The 18627-nt window shown below is 40.0% G+C and overlaps 1 protein-coding gene across 7 annotated transcripts in view; it reads left to right on the top strand.

Moving 5' to 3' along the window:
• The window catches only part of UNC79 (unc-79 homolog, NALCN channel complex subunit), a 143873-nt gene that overhangs the window by 49221 nt on the left and 76025 nt on the right, over positions 1 to 18627 (top strand). For 5 of the 7 annotated variants that reach the window (XM_034768621.1, XM_034768615.1, XM_034768618.1 and 2 more), the window contains exons 19-27: positions 303 to 530; positions 1391 to 1532; positions 2276 to 2358; positions 2450 to 2598; positions 6040 to 6197; positions 7970 to 8151; positions 10760 to 10961; positions 12328 to 12507; positions 13638 to 13703. In XM_034768621.1, the coding sequence (XP_034624512.1) occupies positions 303 to 530; positions 1391 to 1532; positions 2276 to 2358; positions 2450 to 2598; positions 6040 to 6197; positions 7970 to 8151; positions 10760 to 10961; positions 12328 to 12507; positions 13638 to 13703 (1390 nt within the window). The remainder of the gene's footprint in view (positions 1 to 302; positions 531 to 1390; positions 1533 to 2275; positions 2359 to 2449; positions 2599 to 6039; positions 6198 to 7969; positions 8152 to 10759; positions 10962 to 12327; positions 12508 to 13637; positions 13704 to 18627) is intronic. The other 2 variants (XM_034768620.1, XM_034768619.1) reach the window with 1 other exon arrangement.

Genomic DNA, 18627 nt, shown 5'->3' with positions numbered 1-18627 from the left:
ATGGTGCTAGGGCTCAGATTTACAAAGTGGTCTAAGTGATTTAGATACCCATCTCATATTAAAGTTAATGGGAATTGGACATGCAAATCCCCTATGTGGCTATGAAAATCCCACCCTAGGTGTCTAAAGTTGGGCACCCAAAATCAGTGGCCACTTTTGAAACTGTGAGCCACACTACATGTCATACTCTTCTCTGTCTAGTTAATTTAATACTGGCAGTAATGTGAGACTAAGCAGAATAGGAAGAGCACTGATCATTAATCAAATAGTTAATTCCTTACCATTCTATCACTGACTTTCAGATGGAACTCCAAGATGATGGCATCACCTTGGGTTTGGAGAACAGTCTCTCGAAGGACATAATTTCCATCATAAACAATGTGTTTCAGGCCCCTTGGGGTGGCTCTCACACCTGTCAGAAAGATGAAAAAGTAGTAGAATGTAACCTGTGCCAGTCTAGCATTCTCTGTTACCAGCTGGCTTGTGAGCTGCTGGAGCGACTAGCTCCAAAAGAAGAAATCAGGCTGGTGGTAAGTAGTGAAACAAATAGCTTATGTAATGAAATGACAAATTATGAGAGTTCCCCAAAACTCCGGTTTTAATTAGCCTGACATAAGGAAGTGAACTGCATTGATCTTGTGCATAGAAGAATTCTAGAGCAAAATTCCCATCGACTTGTCAGATCTGATAAGCTTGGATGGGAAACCTTCAAGGTGCACTCGCTAGCAATGATATTGATACAATGGGTGGCACTCTTCCTTCTATATCAGCTTTGAACTAGTGGTGGCAGGGCTCTGTTGTTGGAGGTGATGTCTTTCAGATTAAAAAAGACGCTGCTTAGTGCTTTTCATCTTCAAAGTTGTTTATATAACTAATTAAAACCAAGGGCCAAGATTTTCAAGTGACTAGTGATTTTGGGAGATTCAGTTTTCAAGTGTCCGACTTGATGTTCCTTAAAGGGGCCTGATTTTAGAAAGTCAGGTCCCTCAAAGCTGTTTCAGTTTGGGCACCCCACATCACTAGTCATTTTTGAATATCTTAACCAAAGTTCCTGGCCACTTGTGATCATTAAAGATCCTTTGTTACTTTTTATGAGACTCACTTAAATGCCCAGGTTTGAGAATGCTGACATTACCACACCCAAATGTACATGCGTACAGTCCATTCATGCTCAGCTTGAGACCCGTTTATGAATGCAGGATTTAATTTAAAGATTAGGATTTGGCCTAGTGTATTGAAGGCTGTACATCAAGAAATGAATTGAATTCCTCAGTTTCCCCATCTGTAAAATGAAGATGATGATACTATCCTCCTTTGTAAACTGCTTTGAGGTCTACTGATGAGAAGTGCTTAATAAGAGCTAGGTATAATCATTATTGTGTTCTCATAGGAGCCCACAGACAACCTTGAGGATAGTCTTCTGTATACTAGACCCGAGTTTATTATAGGAACTGAAGGGGAAGAGGAAAATAAATCTGCAACAAAACATGGAGAAAACCCAGGAAATCATAGAGAGACAACAGAAAATGCTGGTAAGTTAGGGGGACAGTTGAACTAGGTGTTAAATGAAGCATTGGTTTGGCTTTATTCCTTAAAAAAATACAAAGATTTGAAGTAGTCTTGCAAGTCCATTACAGAATTGATAGTTTTTCATGCATTTAATACTTTTAAAATGTGTTCATTCTATGGGAAAGTTGCGTTCCATTTATACACATATATAGCAAAATTGTTGGACCAAGAAAAAAAATCATTAAAAAACCCATTCCTTTGATCACACAGAAAAATGTTTTGGGTCAAATTAATTCCTAATATAATTCTACTGACTGCAGTAGAGCTATAGCTGGCATGCATTATCCTTTTGTAGCAATCTCACCTTCCCTTGGTTTATTTTCTAGTTACATTCCCAACCAGCAAAAGAGATGATATATTAATGCAGGGGTAGGCAACCTATGGCACGTGTGCCGAAGGCGGCAACGCGAGCTGATTTTCAGTGGCACTCACGCTGCCTGGGTCCTGGCCACCGGTCCAGGGGGCTTTGCATTTTAATTTAATTTTAAATGAAGCTTCTTAAACATTTTAAAACCTTATTTACTTTACATACAACAATAGTTTAGTTATATATTATAGATTTATAGAAAGAGACCTTCTAAAAACGTTAAAATGTATTACTGGCACGTGAAACCTTAAATTAGAGTGAATAAATGAAGACTTGGCACACCACTTCTGAAAGGTTGCCGACCCCTGTATTAATGACTCTAATGTCACTTGATTTTAGCATCAATAAAAAATGACACCGAAAGAAAATTCTGTTACCAGCAACTTCCAGTTACCTTGAAGCTCATATACACTGTATTGCAGGTACAGCTGATTACTTTTTAAGTTTTATATATTTGATTTAATGACATCCCTGCGTTGAGAGTGGCATTAATTACATGAATTGCTTGCACAGGAAATGGCTAGATTTGAAGAGCCAGACATTCTTTTTAACATGCTGAACTGTTTGAAGATTCTCTGTCTTCATGGGGAATGTTTGTACATTGCAAGAAAGGACCATCCACAATTCTTGGCTTACATTCAAGATCAGATGCTGATTGCAAGGTATGTTTTTAACCCAGGAATTGTCATTTTTATTTATATTACAGTTAGTGCTTCTAAATTCCAACCAGGATCAGAGGTCCATTGTGCTAGGCATTGTACAAACACACAGTGAGAAGCAGTTGCTACTTCAAAGATCTTACAGTTTAAATAGACAAGATAGACAAAGGCTGGGAAGGGAAACAAAGGCACCGAAAAGTGAAGTAACTTGTCCAAGGTCACACAGCAGGTCAGTCCCAGAGCTGAGAACAGAACCCATGTATCCTAACTCCCAATCCAGTGCTCCCTTTGCTAGACCACTAGCCTCCCTGATTGCAGTGCAAATTTGCAATAATGGTTCCAGGAATGCTCATATATTGTCAATGAAACTGATTTGTGGAAATAAAAAAACAGTTCAAGGAAAAGCAGATCAGAACTATGTACAGCATGTGAATTTTATTTTTAAATCTTAATAAGTTTTGTTTTGAGTACTATGGGATGAATGCTTGCAGTAGTTTATTTGCAAGGAGTTTGGCCATATGAACAACAGACTTGTCATATCATTTACTAAGAAACTGACATTGTGTAAATCTCATTCCTTTCTTTCCTCCCTTTCCTTTTCTCCATTATTGTCTCTCCTTATGTCAAGTCTTATTGCTCTGGGGCTCAATCATGTGCTCCTTACTAGCATAAGCAATTCAATCAGCTTTGGTGGGACAACTTGTGTGAGTAAGGACTTGCAGGATTCATCTTAGATTGTTAAATCTTCAGAGCTTTCCTGGATTTTTTTATTTGTCTGTAAGGCACCACGTGCACCTGTGGTGCAGTATAAATAATGATAATAGTAAGAAGGACTACACAATATCTCTGTTCTCAAAAGTTCATATGGCAGTGTTTGTATTAAACATTAACTAGAGCAGATAGAAAATCAGGAAATTCTGGTATTTTAACATTTTGTTTTTATCTGTACGTGCAAAGTGATGCAGTCTAATTTAGCTGTAACCACTCAAGAAAGAGATCATGGATAGTTCTCTGGAAACATCTGCTCAGTATGCAGTTGCAGTCAATAAAGCTAATAGAATGTTAGGAACCATTAGGAAAGGGATTGATAATAAGACAGAAAATATCATAATGTCACTCTATAAATCCATGGTACGCCCACTCCTTGAATACTGCATGCAATTCTGGTTACGCCATCTCAAAAAAATATATTAGAAATGGAAAAGAAACAGAGAAGGGCAACAAAAATGATTAAGGGTATGGAACACATTCCATATTAGGAGAAATTAAAAAGACTGGGACTGTTCAGCTTAGAAAAATAGATGACTAAGAGGAAATATGATAAGAGGTCTGTAAAATCATAAATGGTATGGAGAAAGTGAATAAGGAAGTATTATTTACCCCTACACTTAACACAGAAACCAGGGGTCACCCAATTAAATTAATAGGCAGCAGGTTTAAAACGGAGATATGGAAGTACTTCTTTACACTACGCACAATCACCCTGTGGAACTTGTTGCCAGGGAATGTTGTGAAGGCTAAAAATATAACTGGGTAAAAAAAAAAGAATTAGATAAGTTCACGGAGGCTAGGTCTATTAATGCCTGTTAGCCAGGATGGTCAGGGATGCAACCCCATGTTCTGGGTGTCCCTAAACCTCTGACTGCCAGAAGCTGGGACAAGATGACAGGGGATGGATCACTCACTAATTACCCTGTTCTGTTCATTCCCTCTGAAGCATCTGGCATTGGCCACTGTCTGCAGATAGGATACTGGCTTTGATGGACCATTGGTCTGACCCAATGTGGCTGTTCTTATGTTCCAAATCTGGATGAAAAATTGAAATACTGAATGTTTTTTTTAACGGAATTAAATGTTGAAATGTTTAGGTTCAGTTTAACACTGGGTTGCTGCAGTGCCTCAAAGGGGTTGTAATTTGGGTGCGTCATCCTCCCCATTCTCTTCTATGGACCAGGCTCCCGTCACAGACTACATTCCTGTGATGCACCATAAAGGGAATATCTAGAAGGGAGAGTGAGGTGCACCATGGGAGATAAAGTCTGGCTGGGGAGCCAAGCCCATAGGGGAGAAAGGGGGCATGAAGCACTTGAACTATAGCTTCCATGAGGCACTGCAGCTGCCCAGGTGGCTACAGATTAATGTTGAACTGACCTGAAACAAAATGTTTAATTCAGTTAAAAAAAACGAAAAGTTTTGATTCAGGAACACCCAATCAGAAATGAAATATTTCATTTAGATTTTCCCAATAAAAAATCAAAAACATTTTGGTAAAATTAAAGTTTTACCAAGGACAACTTTAGATTTTGCAGGACCAACACTTTCTATCAGGAAAAAAAAATTGTTGGAAAATTCCCTGCCACCAAAATCAACTGTAAGGAGGTGCAAAAGCATCACTGTTGGAGAGAGGACACCAGATGAGATCTTCTTTGATCTGATCAGGCCTAGCAGTTCCTACATTCCACACACCAATTGTTTTACAATGAGTTAGATTATTTTTTTCATGTGGAGTAATACATTTCCATCTCATTTATGCTGGTGAATGTCTTTGACAGACATCAGAGGGGTAGCTGTGTTAGTCTGAATCTGTAAAAAGCAACAGAGGGTCCTGTGGCACCTTTAAGACTAACAGAAGTATTGGGAGCATAAGCTTTCGTGGGTAAGAACCTCACTTCTTCAGATGCAAGAAGAAGTGAGGTNCCAATGAAGAAAGCTGAGAGAAATCAGACTTCACTACTCTCCATAAACTAGAAGGACCAACAAAAGCAAATCTGATCACAGAATCTGTCTTTTACTCACAGAACGTCCTTCATACTAAATGTCTACATTATGTTACTGGGGGGAATTTGCTTCATAAGAAAAGGGTACATTTGTGAGTTACACCCGGCACTCATGTTAGCAATTCAATGTTGCTGTATGTGGAAGTCCCATATACTCCTGCATCTATATTCATTTTAAATTAATTTTGTTGGGGGAGGTTCTAGCAGTTTTTGGAAACTGTCTGTCAAAAGCAACAGAGGGTCCTGTGGCACCTTTAAGACTAACAGAAGTATTGGGAGCATAAGCTTTCGTGGGTAAGAACCTCACTTCTTCTTGCATCTGAAGAAGTGAGGTTCTTACCCACGAAAGCTTATGCTCCCAATACTTCTGTTAGTCTTAAAGGTGCCACAGGACCCTCTGTTGCTTTTGACAGACAGTTTCCAAAAACTGCTAGAACCTCCCCCAACAAAATTAATTTAAAATGAATATAGATGCAGGAGTATATGGGACTTCCACATACAGCAACATTGAATTGCTAACATGAGTGCCGGGTGTAACTCACAAATGTACCCTTTTCTTATGAAGCAAATTCCCCCCAGTAACATAATGTAGACATTTAGTATGAAGGACGTTCTGTGAGTAAAAGACAGATTCTGTGATCAGATTTGCTTTTGTTGGTCCTTCTAGTTTATGGAGAGTAGTGAAGTCTGATTTCTCTCAGCTTTCTTCATTGGCTGTTCCACTCCTTCTACATGCTCTGTCGCTTCCTCATGGAGCTGATATTTTCTGGACAATCATAAACAGCAATTTTAACAGCAAAGATTGGAAGATGAGGTTTGAAGCAGGTAGGTCTGAGAAGTGTACGATATTTGCATGCGGGTTGCTATGGCAGGGAGGAAGGGGTTTTATCAGTTGTAGATACTGTAGTTGGCATTGGCTGTTTAAGGTAGAGAGGCTATTTTTCTACAGTTTCTTTCCATCTGTTACCCATAAGTGTTTTTTTAAATTCATTGTCTTCATTGGCTGCTCTGGTGGTTGATTTAATGAAATCATACACCACACTGATAGAAAAGACCCATTAGGTCCTCCACACATAGTCCATCTACCTCTTGCTAATGCAGGATTGTTCTTTATGGTCCATTTCCTTGTGCTCTGGCTAGCCTAGTTAAAATATCTCCAGTAATGGAGCATTACTCACTGAGTACCCCCTTGTATCGCCTTTTAAAGGGTATTTAACTTAGCTCTCCGGTATTGGTGTATGTTTGTAGCATAATAAAATTCTCTAGTAATCTCCATGCATAGTTTTACCCTTCTGTTATCAGAAAAAACAGATCTATGTTACTGCCCATTGGATTGATATTCTCTGTGCTGGTCAATCAAGGCCCATGATGCTAGCTCGGGTTTAATGCCAAGAAACAGTGGCTGTTCCCATCTGCTCCTTAAAAGAGGAATTCCTTCAAATCAAAGTGATCCTGATGTTTGAAATAGGGGAATGAAAAGAAAGAAGCAACTATTACAATCAATCAGCCTTATTTTCCTCTCTTACACTGGTGTTACACTGATGTCAATCTATTGACTTTAGTGGAGTTACTTTTAATTTACATTGGTGTAAGGGAGAAGAGACTCAAGCCCACTGGATTTTATTTTGAAATTACTGGCCCACATCCTTGGCTGCAGACAAGGAGTGCACAATACAGCTTGGGAAAAGGGGTGGGGTGTAAAGAGGTCTTTGGCCAGCGGTGCACCAGGACAGTCAATCTAAAAGCTGCTCTAAGTTCTGCTGTCTGCCAGTGCCCCCAAAGGGCCATTATAGCTGCTTGCAATTGCAAGGATGCAGAGAACTGGGTGAAATTTTTTGGCCTGTATTATACGGAAAGTCAGGTTAGATGATCATAATAGTCCCTTGTGGCCTTAAAATCTATGAATCTGTGGGTACGTCTATACCCAGCCACTAGTTCGGCGGCTGGCAATCAAACTTCTGGGTTCGACTTATCGCGTCTTGTCTGGATGCGATAAGTCGAACCCGGAAGTGCTCGCCGTCGACTGCGGTACTCCAGCTCGGCGAGAGGAGTACCGCGGAGTCGACGGGGGAGCCTGCCTGCCGCGTGTGGACCAAGGTAAGATGGAACTAAGGTACTTCGAACTTCAGCTACGTTATTCACGTAGCTGAAGTTGCGTACCTTAGTTCGATTTGGGGGGTTAGTGTAGACCAAGCCTGTGAATTTAGAAGCTCCTTCCTGTAGCCCTGCCAGCTGTAGGCAGGTTGGCTGGTGTAGAAGCAGCTGTGCTGGCTCTGTGCCTCCAAAAGATCCTCCTGCACTGGAATGATCCTCCTGTGACTGGTTGTGCTGGCGTTGGGGCTACTTTGCACCAAGGGTATGACACGAAGTGGCTGTAGTGTAGGGGAGAATCTGGGTAACTTGTAAGTAATTGGGGTAATGAGAAAAATGTGCACTTGTCGCACAAAGCTGAAAGTGGAAACAAGCTGATGTTTTGATTATTCTTTGTTGTTTTCTGTGAGATACAGGCCTGTGTATATTGTTCAAAACATAGGGGAAAATGTCACTGCTTAAATTAATGTGAATATTCTCTTTGTTTGGGGGCTTGTCTGCTGCAGTAGAGAAAGTGGCTGTTTTGTGCAGGTTTCTGGACATTCACTCAGTGACCAAAAATCACCTGCTGAAATATTCTTTGGCTCATGCATTCTGCTGTTTTTTGACTGCCATGGAGGATGTCAACCCAGCAGTGGCTACAAGAGCTGGGCTATTACTTGACACCATAAAGAGGCCAGCTTTGCAGGTAGGTTCACCATATGGAACAAAAAAATGCATCAAAGCTAGAAATGAGTGCAAGTGACAAAGACAGGATCTTGACCCATTTTTTCCCCAAAGTTCAAAGGTGTTCAGATCCATAGTTTGGAGTTTGGCCCATCACTAAAACCTCAGAAAACACAGCATCTTAAGGTTCTCAGGAGCTAACTCACACAGGGGCAACATGCCCTTTACAGATTCTAGAGGTGCCAGTCTTCTGGTCCAAAACACTAGAGCTTACAATAGGATTCTACAGCATCTGAGCTATTACTTGAAAAAAACATAATTATTTTTATAATGGTAAAACAAATTGGGGTGATTTTCTTTTTAATGCTGGAAAAAAATATAGTTCAAAAATCTACTGACTCACAAGTAAGGCCCTTCATTTTCAGTTTTTACTGATTTTTTTTTTTTTTTTTTTTTACTGAAAAATTCCCAGGTTTTACAAAAGCTATTATTCAGTTTTTATTGGTTTTCACCCTAAGTTTGGACCAATCATGTACAGGAAAATACTGTTTATATTAAGGAAATCTAATACATTATATGAGGTAAATGTATTTATGTTAATAATAAATTAGTCTAAGTGTAATTGCGAGGTTGTCTGTTAAAGTAAGGCAAAGTAGTGGAAGGTACACACATGCACATGTGCATATGTGTACGAACTGTTAATCTACATTTTATGAAATAAACCACAGCATTAAACTCTGTATTTTTACTTTTCTCTATATGTTGTTTTTTCTGTCCTCCTGTCCCCCAATATTTACCAGAAAATGGTGAAGTTAATTTTTTGCACTGATTTTCACCCATTTTTATCTTCGTAATAAACTCTGATAAATTCCTAGGAATTTTTAAACAAAAAAACCCCCTGTACATGAACGGCCTTACTCACAGGTAAACAGATAGCAGAAAATTTACGAAAACAAAGCTACCTATTGCCTTGATCTTTGAAAGATTTATACACATGTTTACCTTTAAGCATATGAGAAGACCCCCTGATTGGACTACTCATGTGCTTAAAATTAAGCACATATATAAATCTTTGCAGGATCAGGACCTACATTTATAAGCAAGATGGAAAAAATCTCATTATAAAGTTTAGTGCAATATCTGGTATAAATTATTTCTGGTAGATAGAACAAAAAAGGTATTTAAGTAATAATTCCAGTACAGTTGCCCATAAAATGCAGTTCATAGGTTTGCTATTTTATACGATATATGGGGCAGATTTTCAAAGCACAGCTCAGGGAATGTGGATTCTGCTGAAGACAGTCGGAGTTGCACAGCTCCAGTTCTGTCTAAATCTTTTCAGATGTGTCCCTAGTGCTTTGACAAATTGATTGCATATGCCAAAGGCTACAAATAACTGCCTAAGCCAGATTTTTCTTTGTGGTCTGGCCAAAGGTTCTTCTTTTTGAGGAAGACAGGCTTGTCCCACATATGCTGCACTTGTTAAATATTTAATTCCTGTTGTCTTTTTCAAACATGAATGTTGACACCAAGCTCAAAATTCTTGTGCTAATAAAACACAGCAGCATTTGTGTCCCTTTGATACTTTTAACCATATAATATATCTTTCTCATTTGGGGCCTGAGCCTGCCTACCTAAAACTCCTACTGAAATCAATGGGAATTTTGGGTACACTAGAAGGTCAAGATCAAACCTATACTTTTGATCTATGTAGTTATTAAAACATTTAAAATAACATTTTTGATTACTTAAAACAGTTGAACCAGTAGAATTGCTGCTAAATTCCCATCATGTTTCATTGAATTAATGGGAGGTAACATACGTTTCTAGTGGTACATGCTTCAATAGTCTCCACTCTTCATGAACTGTATCGAACTCCTTGAATTCCTGTTAGCAAGCTAAGTCCTGTCCATTAGCTTCCATTCATTTTATTTTATCAGAATATGGTACATGCTCTAGCCCCAATGCTACTTTTATGGTTCTGCTGGAAATAAATGGCCAAATTCCCAGAACCCCCCTTTGGTTTTGAAGACTCCTTGAAAGCAATGGGTTTGCATGAACAAAAATGAAAGCAGAATTTGGCCCAAGAATTCTGAGGCAAAGGGTTTTGCATGGTATACACATCTGCATTGCTAATACCCGCAGTGTCCTTCTGCCTGATAGGTATGTCATAGTAACGGCAGGGTTTGGGTTTGAAACTGTTTTGAGATGCACTGCATTGATTCCTATATTCTTTGCTTGTCAGAACTCTGGGTTGCTTCCTCCACTTTAAAATGACTTGGGGCCAATACACTGGTATAACTTCACTGAAACCAATAGAGCAGCAGGGTATGATCAGGGAGAATTTTGTGTGTCGCATGTAATTGGGTAAAATTTTGCCCTATACTTACATATTTTTAAAAATTAAAATGGAAAATCCCCCATTCAAAATGACGAGGGCCTAATTCTTCCCTCACTTACATTGGTTTTCCATCAGTTTCAGTAGTTATTCCAAACTGACGTGTGAGAGACCAGAAACAGGCCCTTCTTCTCTACCAGCTGATTAGAGAAGTTGAGAGGTTTGCCTCTCTAACAAGTGTTCTTTAAAATAATACTCTTTCCATCTGAGTTCTGTTTTTATTCCTCCACAGGGTCTGTGCCTCTGCCTTGATTTCCAGTTTGATACAGTTGTCAAAGACAGACCCACAATTCTCAGCAAGCTTTTGCTCCTTCATTTTCTAAAGCAGGACATTCCGGCTTTGAGCTGGGAGTTCTTTGTGAATCGCTTTGAGACACTCTCTCTGGAAGCACAGCTTCATCTGGACTGCAACAAAGAATTCCCTTTTCCAACAAGTAAGCAGAATCAGAAACACATTATCTTTCACCACTGCTGGAATTCAGCTCCCTGAACTAGAGGAGAGAAGTGAAGGCCCCATCTGCAGTGGGGCTTTAACCAGGTTTGCTGAACTGATGTAGTCATTTTAAACTAGAAGTGGATAACCCAGTGTAAACATTCCTAGACCAGATTAGGATACACTATGTTTAAAGGTTTTTAAACACCATGTTCTGCTTTAGTTAAAACATAGTTCTCAGACTTTGTTGAAACATGATTTGGTTCTGTGAATAGTCAAGGTCAAACTGAGTTAGCCTGAATGTTCTTTAGAACCAGTTCCCCCAAACATTGTTCTTGACCCCACTGTAGACGGGTTTATAGTTTGCCCTCTTAATAATAATTAATAATTAATTTATTATTATTATTTATTTCATTTATTATTATTCCCAAAGGCCCCAGTCATGTTTAGGCCTCATTCTGCTGAGTGCTGTATAAAGATAGTTAGAGAGACAATCCCTGGCCCAGAAGCCATACAGTCCAAAAGATACAAATGGATGAATGGCAACGGTGATATTACATGACCGGTATTTGGGGCTCATACAACAGTTAATAATTCCCATAGTGTCTGTAACAGACATTTGTTAACAGAGGTACTGCACATACCTGGCTTCCTGTTAAGATACCCAGGGAGATCCTGTCTTTTTCCATCCTCCAATGGGCTAAGATAAAATAATAATTGCACTTGTCTTTGTATGATTATTTTTACATGATTTATTGTAAAAATTACAAATCAATCAGTAACTTAAAGTGAAAAATATTTGGGAGCATTTAATATATAACTATGCTGCAGATGTCCACCTTTTGCCCCTTTGCTTCTTGGCTTTCCAAACATAACCATAAGGGGTTTAGGGGATTTGATTATCTGCTTTTGGATCTCTAATTACTGTAAAAATCAAAGGGCTTCAATGTCCCATGTGCCCAGATCATCAATACTCCATTAAAGCTAATTGAAGTGTACTGGGAGAGCTGAAAGTAACTTAAGGGACTTATCGGTACGCAGGGCTGGGGTCCTGAGCGTGGGGGAGGGCTCAGGAGGAAGGGGTTGGGCCTTTAAATCCCCGGGCCCTTTAAATTGCTGCCGCTACTCTGAGGCTCTGGTGGCAATTTAAAGGGCCCTGGGCTCCGGCTGCAGTAGTGGCAGCTGGGAACCCTGGGCCCTTTAAATCACCGCCGGAGCCCCATGGTAGCTGTAGCTGCGGTGGCGGCAGCCCCGGCACCCATATAAAGGCTTGTTGACTTCAGTGGGGCTCGGGGTCTGCCTGCATGTGAGACTTGCAGTAAATATTTATTCAATGAATCCTAACTTGGTTGATTGCATTTGTAAAGCTATCACTGCTGTCCGGACAAATGTCGCCAACCTCAGTGATACAGCAATGTGGAAGATCAAGAGGGCTCGTTTTGCACGTAATCGTCAGAAGAGCGTGCGTTCCCTGAGGGACAGCGTGAAGGGACCTGGGGAATCAAAGAGAGCACTCTCTCTTCCAGAAACCTTAACCACCAAAATCCGTTGAGTATCCATTTATATTTTTGAGATAAGCCTGCATCTTCTCCCTTAAGATTGCATCCCGTTGCTGAGTACACAATGGGACTTTCAGTATTCATCCAGTGGGGACAGTTTAGCATATCTGGGTTAGAGACTGACTCAAACATTATTCTGCTAGTTAGAAGTCAGTGCGTTTTGCAAATAACATGGACAATATTCCCGTTTTGTGCTATACTTGTTTTATTGAGAGAATGAAGTGCCCTGAAACAAGTTTGTAGATAGTTTTTAACCTGCGTAAGCTGGCTAATGTATTGGCTACTTGGACAAGAACTAGAGGTAGCTTTTGGAAAGTGATTCAGTTATTGCTGATTATTATTAATTAATATGTTTTTGTCAATTTATACAATACTATACATGTGCTTGGCACTTTTCAAACAACAAGAAATTCTTTGCTGCAACCATTCTATATTTGCAGATTTCCCTTAGTAGTATAATAATGTGCATACAAAACATTTTTATAACCATCTTACATACGAGGAAATTGATTCTCAAAATCCTCTGGGCTGCATGTGCTGCAAAAATATCAATGACTAGAATATTGTTAATATGCTATAGGAAAAACGATAATTAAATCTACTATTTTTCATTTTTAGGGGACTTTACAAATATTAATTAGTCCTGTACTTAAAAGATACATCAGCAACACTTAATACCCCCCAACACGTATAATATAATACTTGTTAAAATTAACTGAGTCATCGGTGCCAATCAACTGCTAAGATTAATTAGAATTTTTTCCTCTAAAATTAGTAGAGAACAAAATTAAAACCAAAATTATTTTGCTTATAGTTTTTCTTCTGAATCTTATCTAACTTTTATTGATTAATTCTGGATCCTGCATGAGTCCTTCTTGTTTAATGACTCTTGGACCAGAAAAACTGAGTAATAAAGGAAACTAGAGTTAAGGGATACAGAGTATAAAATCACAACTCCACAAAAATAAATCTTCTAAAATGTTACATTCACTGCATGATAACAATTAACACATACACTTGAGAATTCTCTTAGATCAAACTCAGCTTAATGCTGAGCATATGTTGAAGTTTAAGTTGTCTCTATTGCTTATTTAAACAGAGTTATTCTTGGTTTTTAGCTGTGAGGTTGACCAGGCATGAGCAGTCTGCTCCTGCACTTGGTGGAACACCAGAGCAAACGCCAGGTGGGTACTTCCTCTGTTGAAGAGAGGGGTGTATAGTGGATACAGGAAGAAGGGAGGGAATGCGATCTCTTTTATTGGATCATGATATAATTTGCATTAGGCACTAGCTTATCAAAAAGGTTCTTTCTTAAAATGTTGAGTGCCAGAAGAAGGAATTATTTGGGCCTGCAAGTTGTTGCAAGTTATATACTCTTAGTCTGTCAGTCTGTCTCCACTTATTGTCTCTTGTCTTATACTTATTGTAAACTCCTTGGGGCAGGGACTGTTCTTTTGTTCAGGGTTTGTACAGTACCTAGCACAATGGAGTCCTGGTCAATGGCTGGGGCTCCTAAATGTCACTGCACAATAAATAATAATAGTAATATTGTTTGCTGGTCTGTGTAAATCAGAGTGCAGACTCACCGTCAGGGGACAGAAAAATAAAGTCCCAACTACAGTGTCTCTTCATGTCCCTTTCTTCAGGTCTAGCTTTATTTGCTAAAAATATAAGCTCAAAACTAGAACAAATCAACTCAAACTACTGGGTGATAATCTGCAAGGTCTTCCCAGTTTCAGCGACCTGGAAAGGGCAGGAGCACAACCTTGCTTTATGCTAGCCTCCTTTGAACCAGCACCCCCTTCCTTTCATAGCCCCGTGCAGATCAATCATGTGGCAGGCAGAGACTAGGTGAGTCTTTACATGCCAGAGAGCCTTTACACTTTGTCAGAATCTGATAAAAGGTATGATACACAGGAGTGTTGGAAGTGACTATTCTTTATTCCCAGGCCCCAGTCACCTGGCAGACATCTGGCTTACCAAGATCAATTCTCTTGTGATATGGGAAGTGTCAGCCTCATATTACCTAACTTGCAGTGTTGCCAACTCTCATGATTGTGTCATGAGTCTCGTGATAGTTGATCTTATTCTTAAAGACTCAACTCCTGGATTCAGGTGATTATGTGAGAATCTCAGCTTTTGTTTTAAAAAATTGGACGCTTTTAGCCCTCCTGATGGTGAAGAAAAGCCTGAAATCATGACCTGAATGCATTCCAAAGGCTTGGAAACCTGCAGGCAAAAGGAGCCCAATGTTTATTATATTTTTAAAAAAACTCATGATTTTTGGAGGCCTGACTCATGAATACTTGCTATTAATGATACTGAACTTGACTGATTTTTTCCAAAGAACCAATACAGATCCAAATACTTTCTGCACATCTGCTATCAAAAAACACACCTCTCTCTTACACTGAGAAAATGTAGAAGTAAAGATTTGATCCTCGCCCCCATCCACTCCATCATTTTTGGTTTAAACCTGCAGTCCCAACTCAGTCAAAACTCCTGTTGAAATCAGTGGAGGTTCTGTGGGAATCAAGGACACAGGATCAGGCCCTTATTAATTATTAACTCTGGTCAGCATTCCAACCCACTTTGTCAGAGAAGGCAGGAATTCCACTGAGTGGCATGTACTGAAAGACAAAGAGATCATGTTTAGCATGAGGCACAGTCTAATCATGGCTTGGTGTTGCATGGTATATTTTGATAGGTCATGAGGTAATTTGAGGGTGAAAGGGGCTCAGATTAGAATAATAGAATCATAGAACTGGAAGGGATCTCGAGAGGTCATCTAGTTCAGGCCCCTGCACTCAAGGCAGGACTAAGTATTATCTGGACCATCCCTGGCAGGTGTTTGTCCAACCTGCTCTTAAAAAAATCTCCAATGATGGAGATTCCACCACCTCCCTAGGCAATTTATTCCAGTGCTTAACCACTCTGACAGTTAGGAAGTTTTTCCTAATGTCCAACCTAAACCTCCCTTGCTGCATTTAAGCCCATTGCTTCTTGTCCTATCCTCAGAGCTTAAGAAGAACAATTTTTCTCCCTCCTCCTTGTAACAACCTTTTATGTACTTAAAAACTGTTATCATGTCCCCTCTCAGTCTTCTCTTCTCCAGACTAAACAAATCCAATTTTTTCACTCTTCCCTCATAGGTCATGTTTTCTAGACCTTTAATCATTTTTGTTGCTCTTCTCTGGCCTTTCTCCAGTTTGTTCACATCTTTCCTGAAATGTGGTGCCCAGAACTGGACACAGTACTCCAGTTGAGACCTAATCAGAACGGAGTAGAGCAGAAGAATTACTTCTTGTGTCTTGCTTACAACACTCCTGCTAATACATCCCACAATGATTGCTTTTTTTGCGACAGTGTTACACTGCTGACTCATGTTTAGTTTGTGATCCACTATGACCCCCAGATCCCTTTCTGCAGTACTCCTTCATAGGCCGCCATTTCCCATTTCATATGTGTGCAAGAAGATTAGTCTCCAAATCTGACATACCTTAGAACTGTTACATACTGGTGGGTATTATTGAAATATCTGTATATTGAATTAGATCCGTTGACTCTTACACATTTAAAACAAATAACAGACCAAATACCACTCAAATCCCCCAGTAATCATTGTTTATGAATTACCCTATAATAATGGCTAAAGAAGCACACATCTAGCCAGTAGGAGGAGGACAATATAACTAACATATGCTGGGGCTGATCCTCAGTGGAGCTATGATAATTTACAGCAACTGAGGACCTGCCCCTCTGTTTTCTCTGGTGTAGTTTACAGTGGCATCATAATGGATGCTAATAACAGAGAGAAGTACCAGATATGAGATTTTGCATGCTTGTGAGAGCATAATATTAATTCTGGAGAGTGAAAGCTCAGAAAAAGTCCTTGGAAGTATCCATTAACTCATGCCACTACTGTATACCCATTGCAAGACTGAATATTTCCTTATCTTCAAGTTTCTGAAAGACACAGCTCAGTGAGCAAAAGTAAAAAGGATAATTTTATCAGATTAATTACTCATTTAATTGTATGTGGAAGTTTTGGGATAGATTTAGACCCACATTAATGACTCATTCAGTTCCATAGTAACATTTTTTTTATGTTAAGGAAAAGTCGCACAGAATTTAATAGAGATGAAACCAGCAGGGGGCTAAAGAAAAAACTGTTAAAATCTTCTGAATAAGACTGATATCCTTTTTAGAGAAAGTATTCAATAGAATTTAATAGAGAATTATATCTCTGCTGTGGAATTGTTTGGAAAGGTTATCACTCGCAATTGAATTCTAAAGGACCAAAAGGGGTCAAGGATGAGAGAGACATAATGTGGATGAGGTAATATCTTTAACTGGACCAACTTCTGTTGGTGCGAGAGACAAACTTTCGAGCTCCCCAGTGCTCTTCCTCAGGTCTGGGGCCAAATTAGAATGAGAGTGGTGCTGAAACCCTGTGTGCCAGGTCACAATGCTTGGAGCCTGGAGCTGGGCCCAGCCCTGCGGGACACAGGAGCTGCCACTGCCTGACGTGAGTGCAGGGTGGGGTCACTCTCAATCCCCAGCCCCAGTCCCACAGGAGCCACTGCTGCAGCCCTAATTCATACCTGGAAAAAAAAGAATGGGAATTTGAATTATGCAGCAAGTACTTTATGTTAATCAACATTTAAACAGATTGCATTCTCTACCAACATTTCTGCTTTATACCTTCACATATTGTTGTTTGTAAAAAGACCCTCATTCTTAGAGGTGCTGGGCAGCTGCAGATTCTATTGACTTCAGCTGGAGTTGTAGGTACTCAGTACTTCTGATACTTCATCTCTAGTATGAAGGATCTCAGTAATAAAGACGTGCTTATACATATGGTAAAATGAAGGACGATATTTCCTGGGCCAGATAAAGGGGCACTGACAGGTTAAAACAGGGGTGCTGGAACAGTTTGTATAGTGGTGGTGCTGAGAGCCATTGAACCAAACTAAACCTGTATATGATGAAAACCACTTCAAGCCAGGAGGTGCGGCAGCATCCCCTGCATACCTAAGTCGAGCACCTATGCATAGGCGCCGACTTTCTAATATGTCGGGGGGTGATCCCTGCTGGCTCTGCCTCAGGCCCCGACCCCACTCCACCCCTTCCCACAAAGCCCTACCCCGCCTTTTCCCACCCCCGCCCCTTCCCACCCTGCTCCGACCCTTTCCCAGAGTGTGCCTTGCTCTTGCTTCTTCCCCCTTCCCCCAGTGCCTCCTGCACACCGCGGAACAGCTGATCGCAACGGGTGGGAGGTGCTGGGGGAAGCACTGATTGGTGGGGCTGCCAGCAGGTGGGAGGTGTTGGGGGGGAAGGGGCAGGCGTTGATAGGGGCGCGGCCGGTGGGTGCCTAGCACCCACCATTTTTTCCCCGTGGTGCTCCAGCCCTAGAGCTCCTAGGGAGTCAGCACCTATGCACCTGACTTAGAAATCATAAGGGTTAAAAATATTCCTTACCTAAAAATGTTGCTGAAAAGGTTTTAGATGATGAAAATGGAAAGAATGTTATAAATCTGATTTACTATTTGTTCTTTTTGCTGCTTGTTTCCTTTTTTGCATTCATTCAGATTGGACAATGATGCTCAGTTAGTCAATTTCCCTCTTGTTCAGATTGTCATGCATTACTGTTTGGGTTGCATGCACTGCAGGGAAATGTTCAAATCCAACTTCTTTCACTGGAAAATAATCATGAGAATATTTGTACTAAATATTTAACGTTTGTAAAACATTATATATATGATATGATATGATACTATAGTATACAACAGTATAAGCAACAATTTGGCTTAGACTATCAGACAGCATACCTTTAACGCACTCTGTGTAGATTTTAGGGATTTACTTAGCAGCATTAGATGATAGTTAGGATCTCTGCATTCCTTTGGAAGCTGTGGCTTTCCTGGATAAAGCTAAAATAGCACAATCTAATCAGGTAAATCCACTATTCTTCTGTGTCTGGAGAGAAGTATGCACTATGCACGTTAGAAGGTAAATCCTTCATTATCTCTTTGATCAAATGCAGGATTTCCCCTCTCTCATATCCTCTAAAGCAGTGGTAGGCAACTTGGGGCCCGTGGGCCGCAT

This window comes from Trachemys scripta, chromosome 4, assembly GCF_013100865.1.
Source record: "Trachemys scripta elegans isolate TJP31775 chromosome 4, CAS_Tse_1.0, whole genome shotgun sequence".
NCBI classification, from domain to species: Eukaryota; Metazoa; Chordata; order Testudines; family Emydidae; genus Trachemys; species Trachemys scripta.
This window is presented reverse-complemented; position numbering and strand designations above follow the sequence as displayed.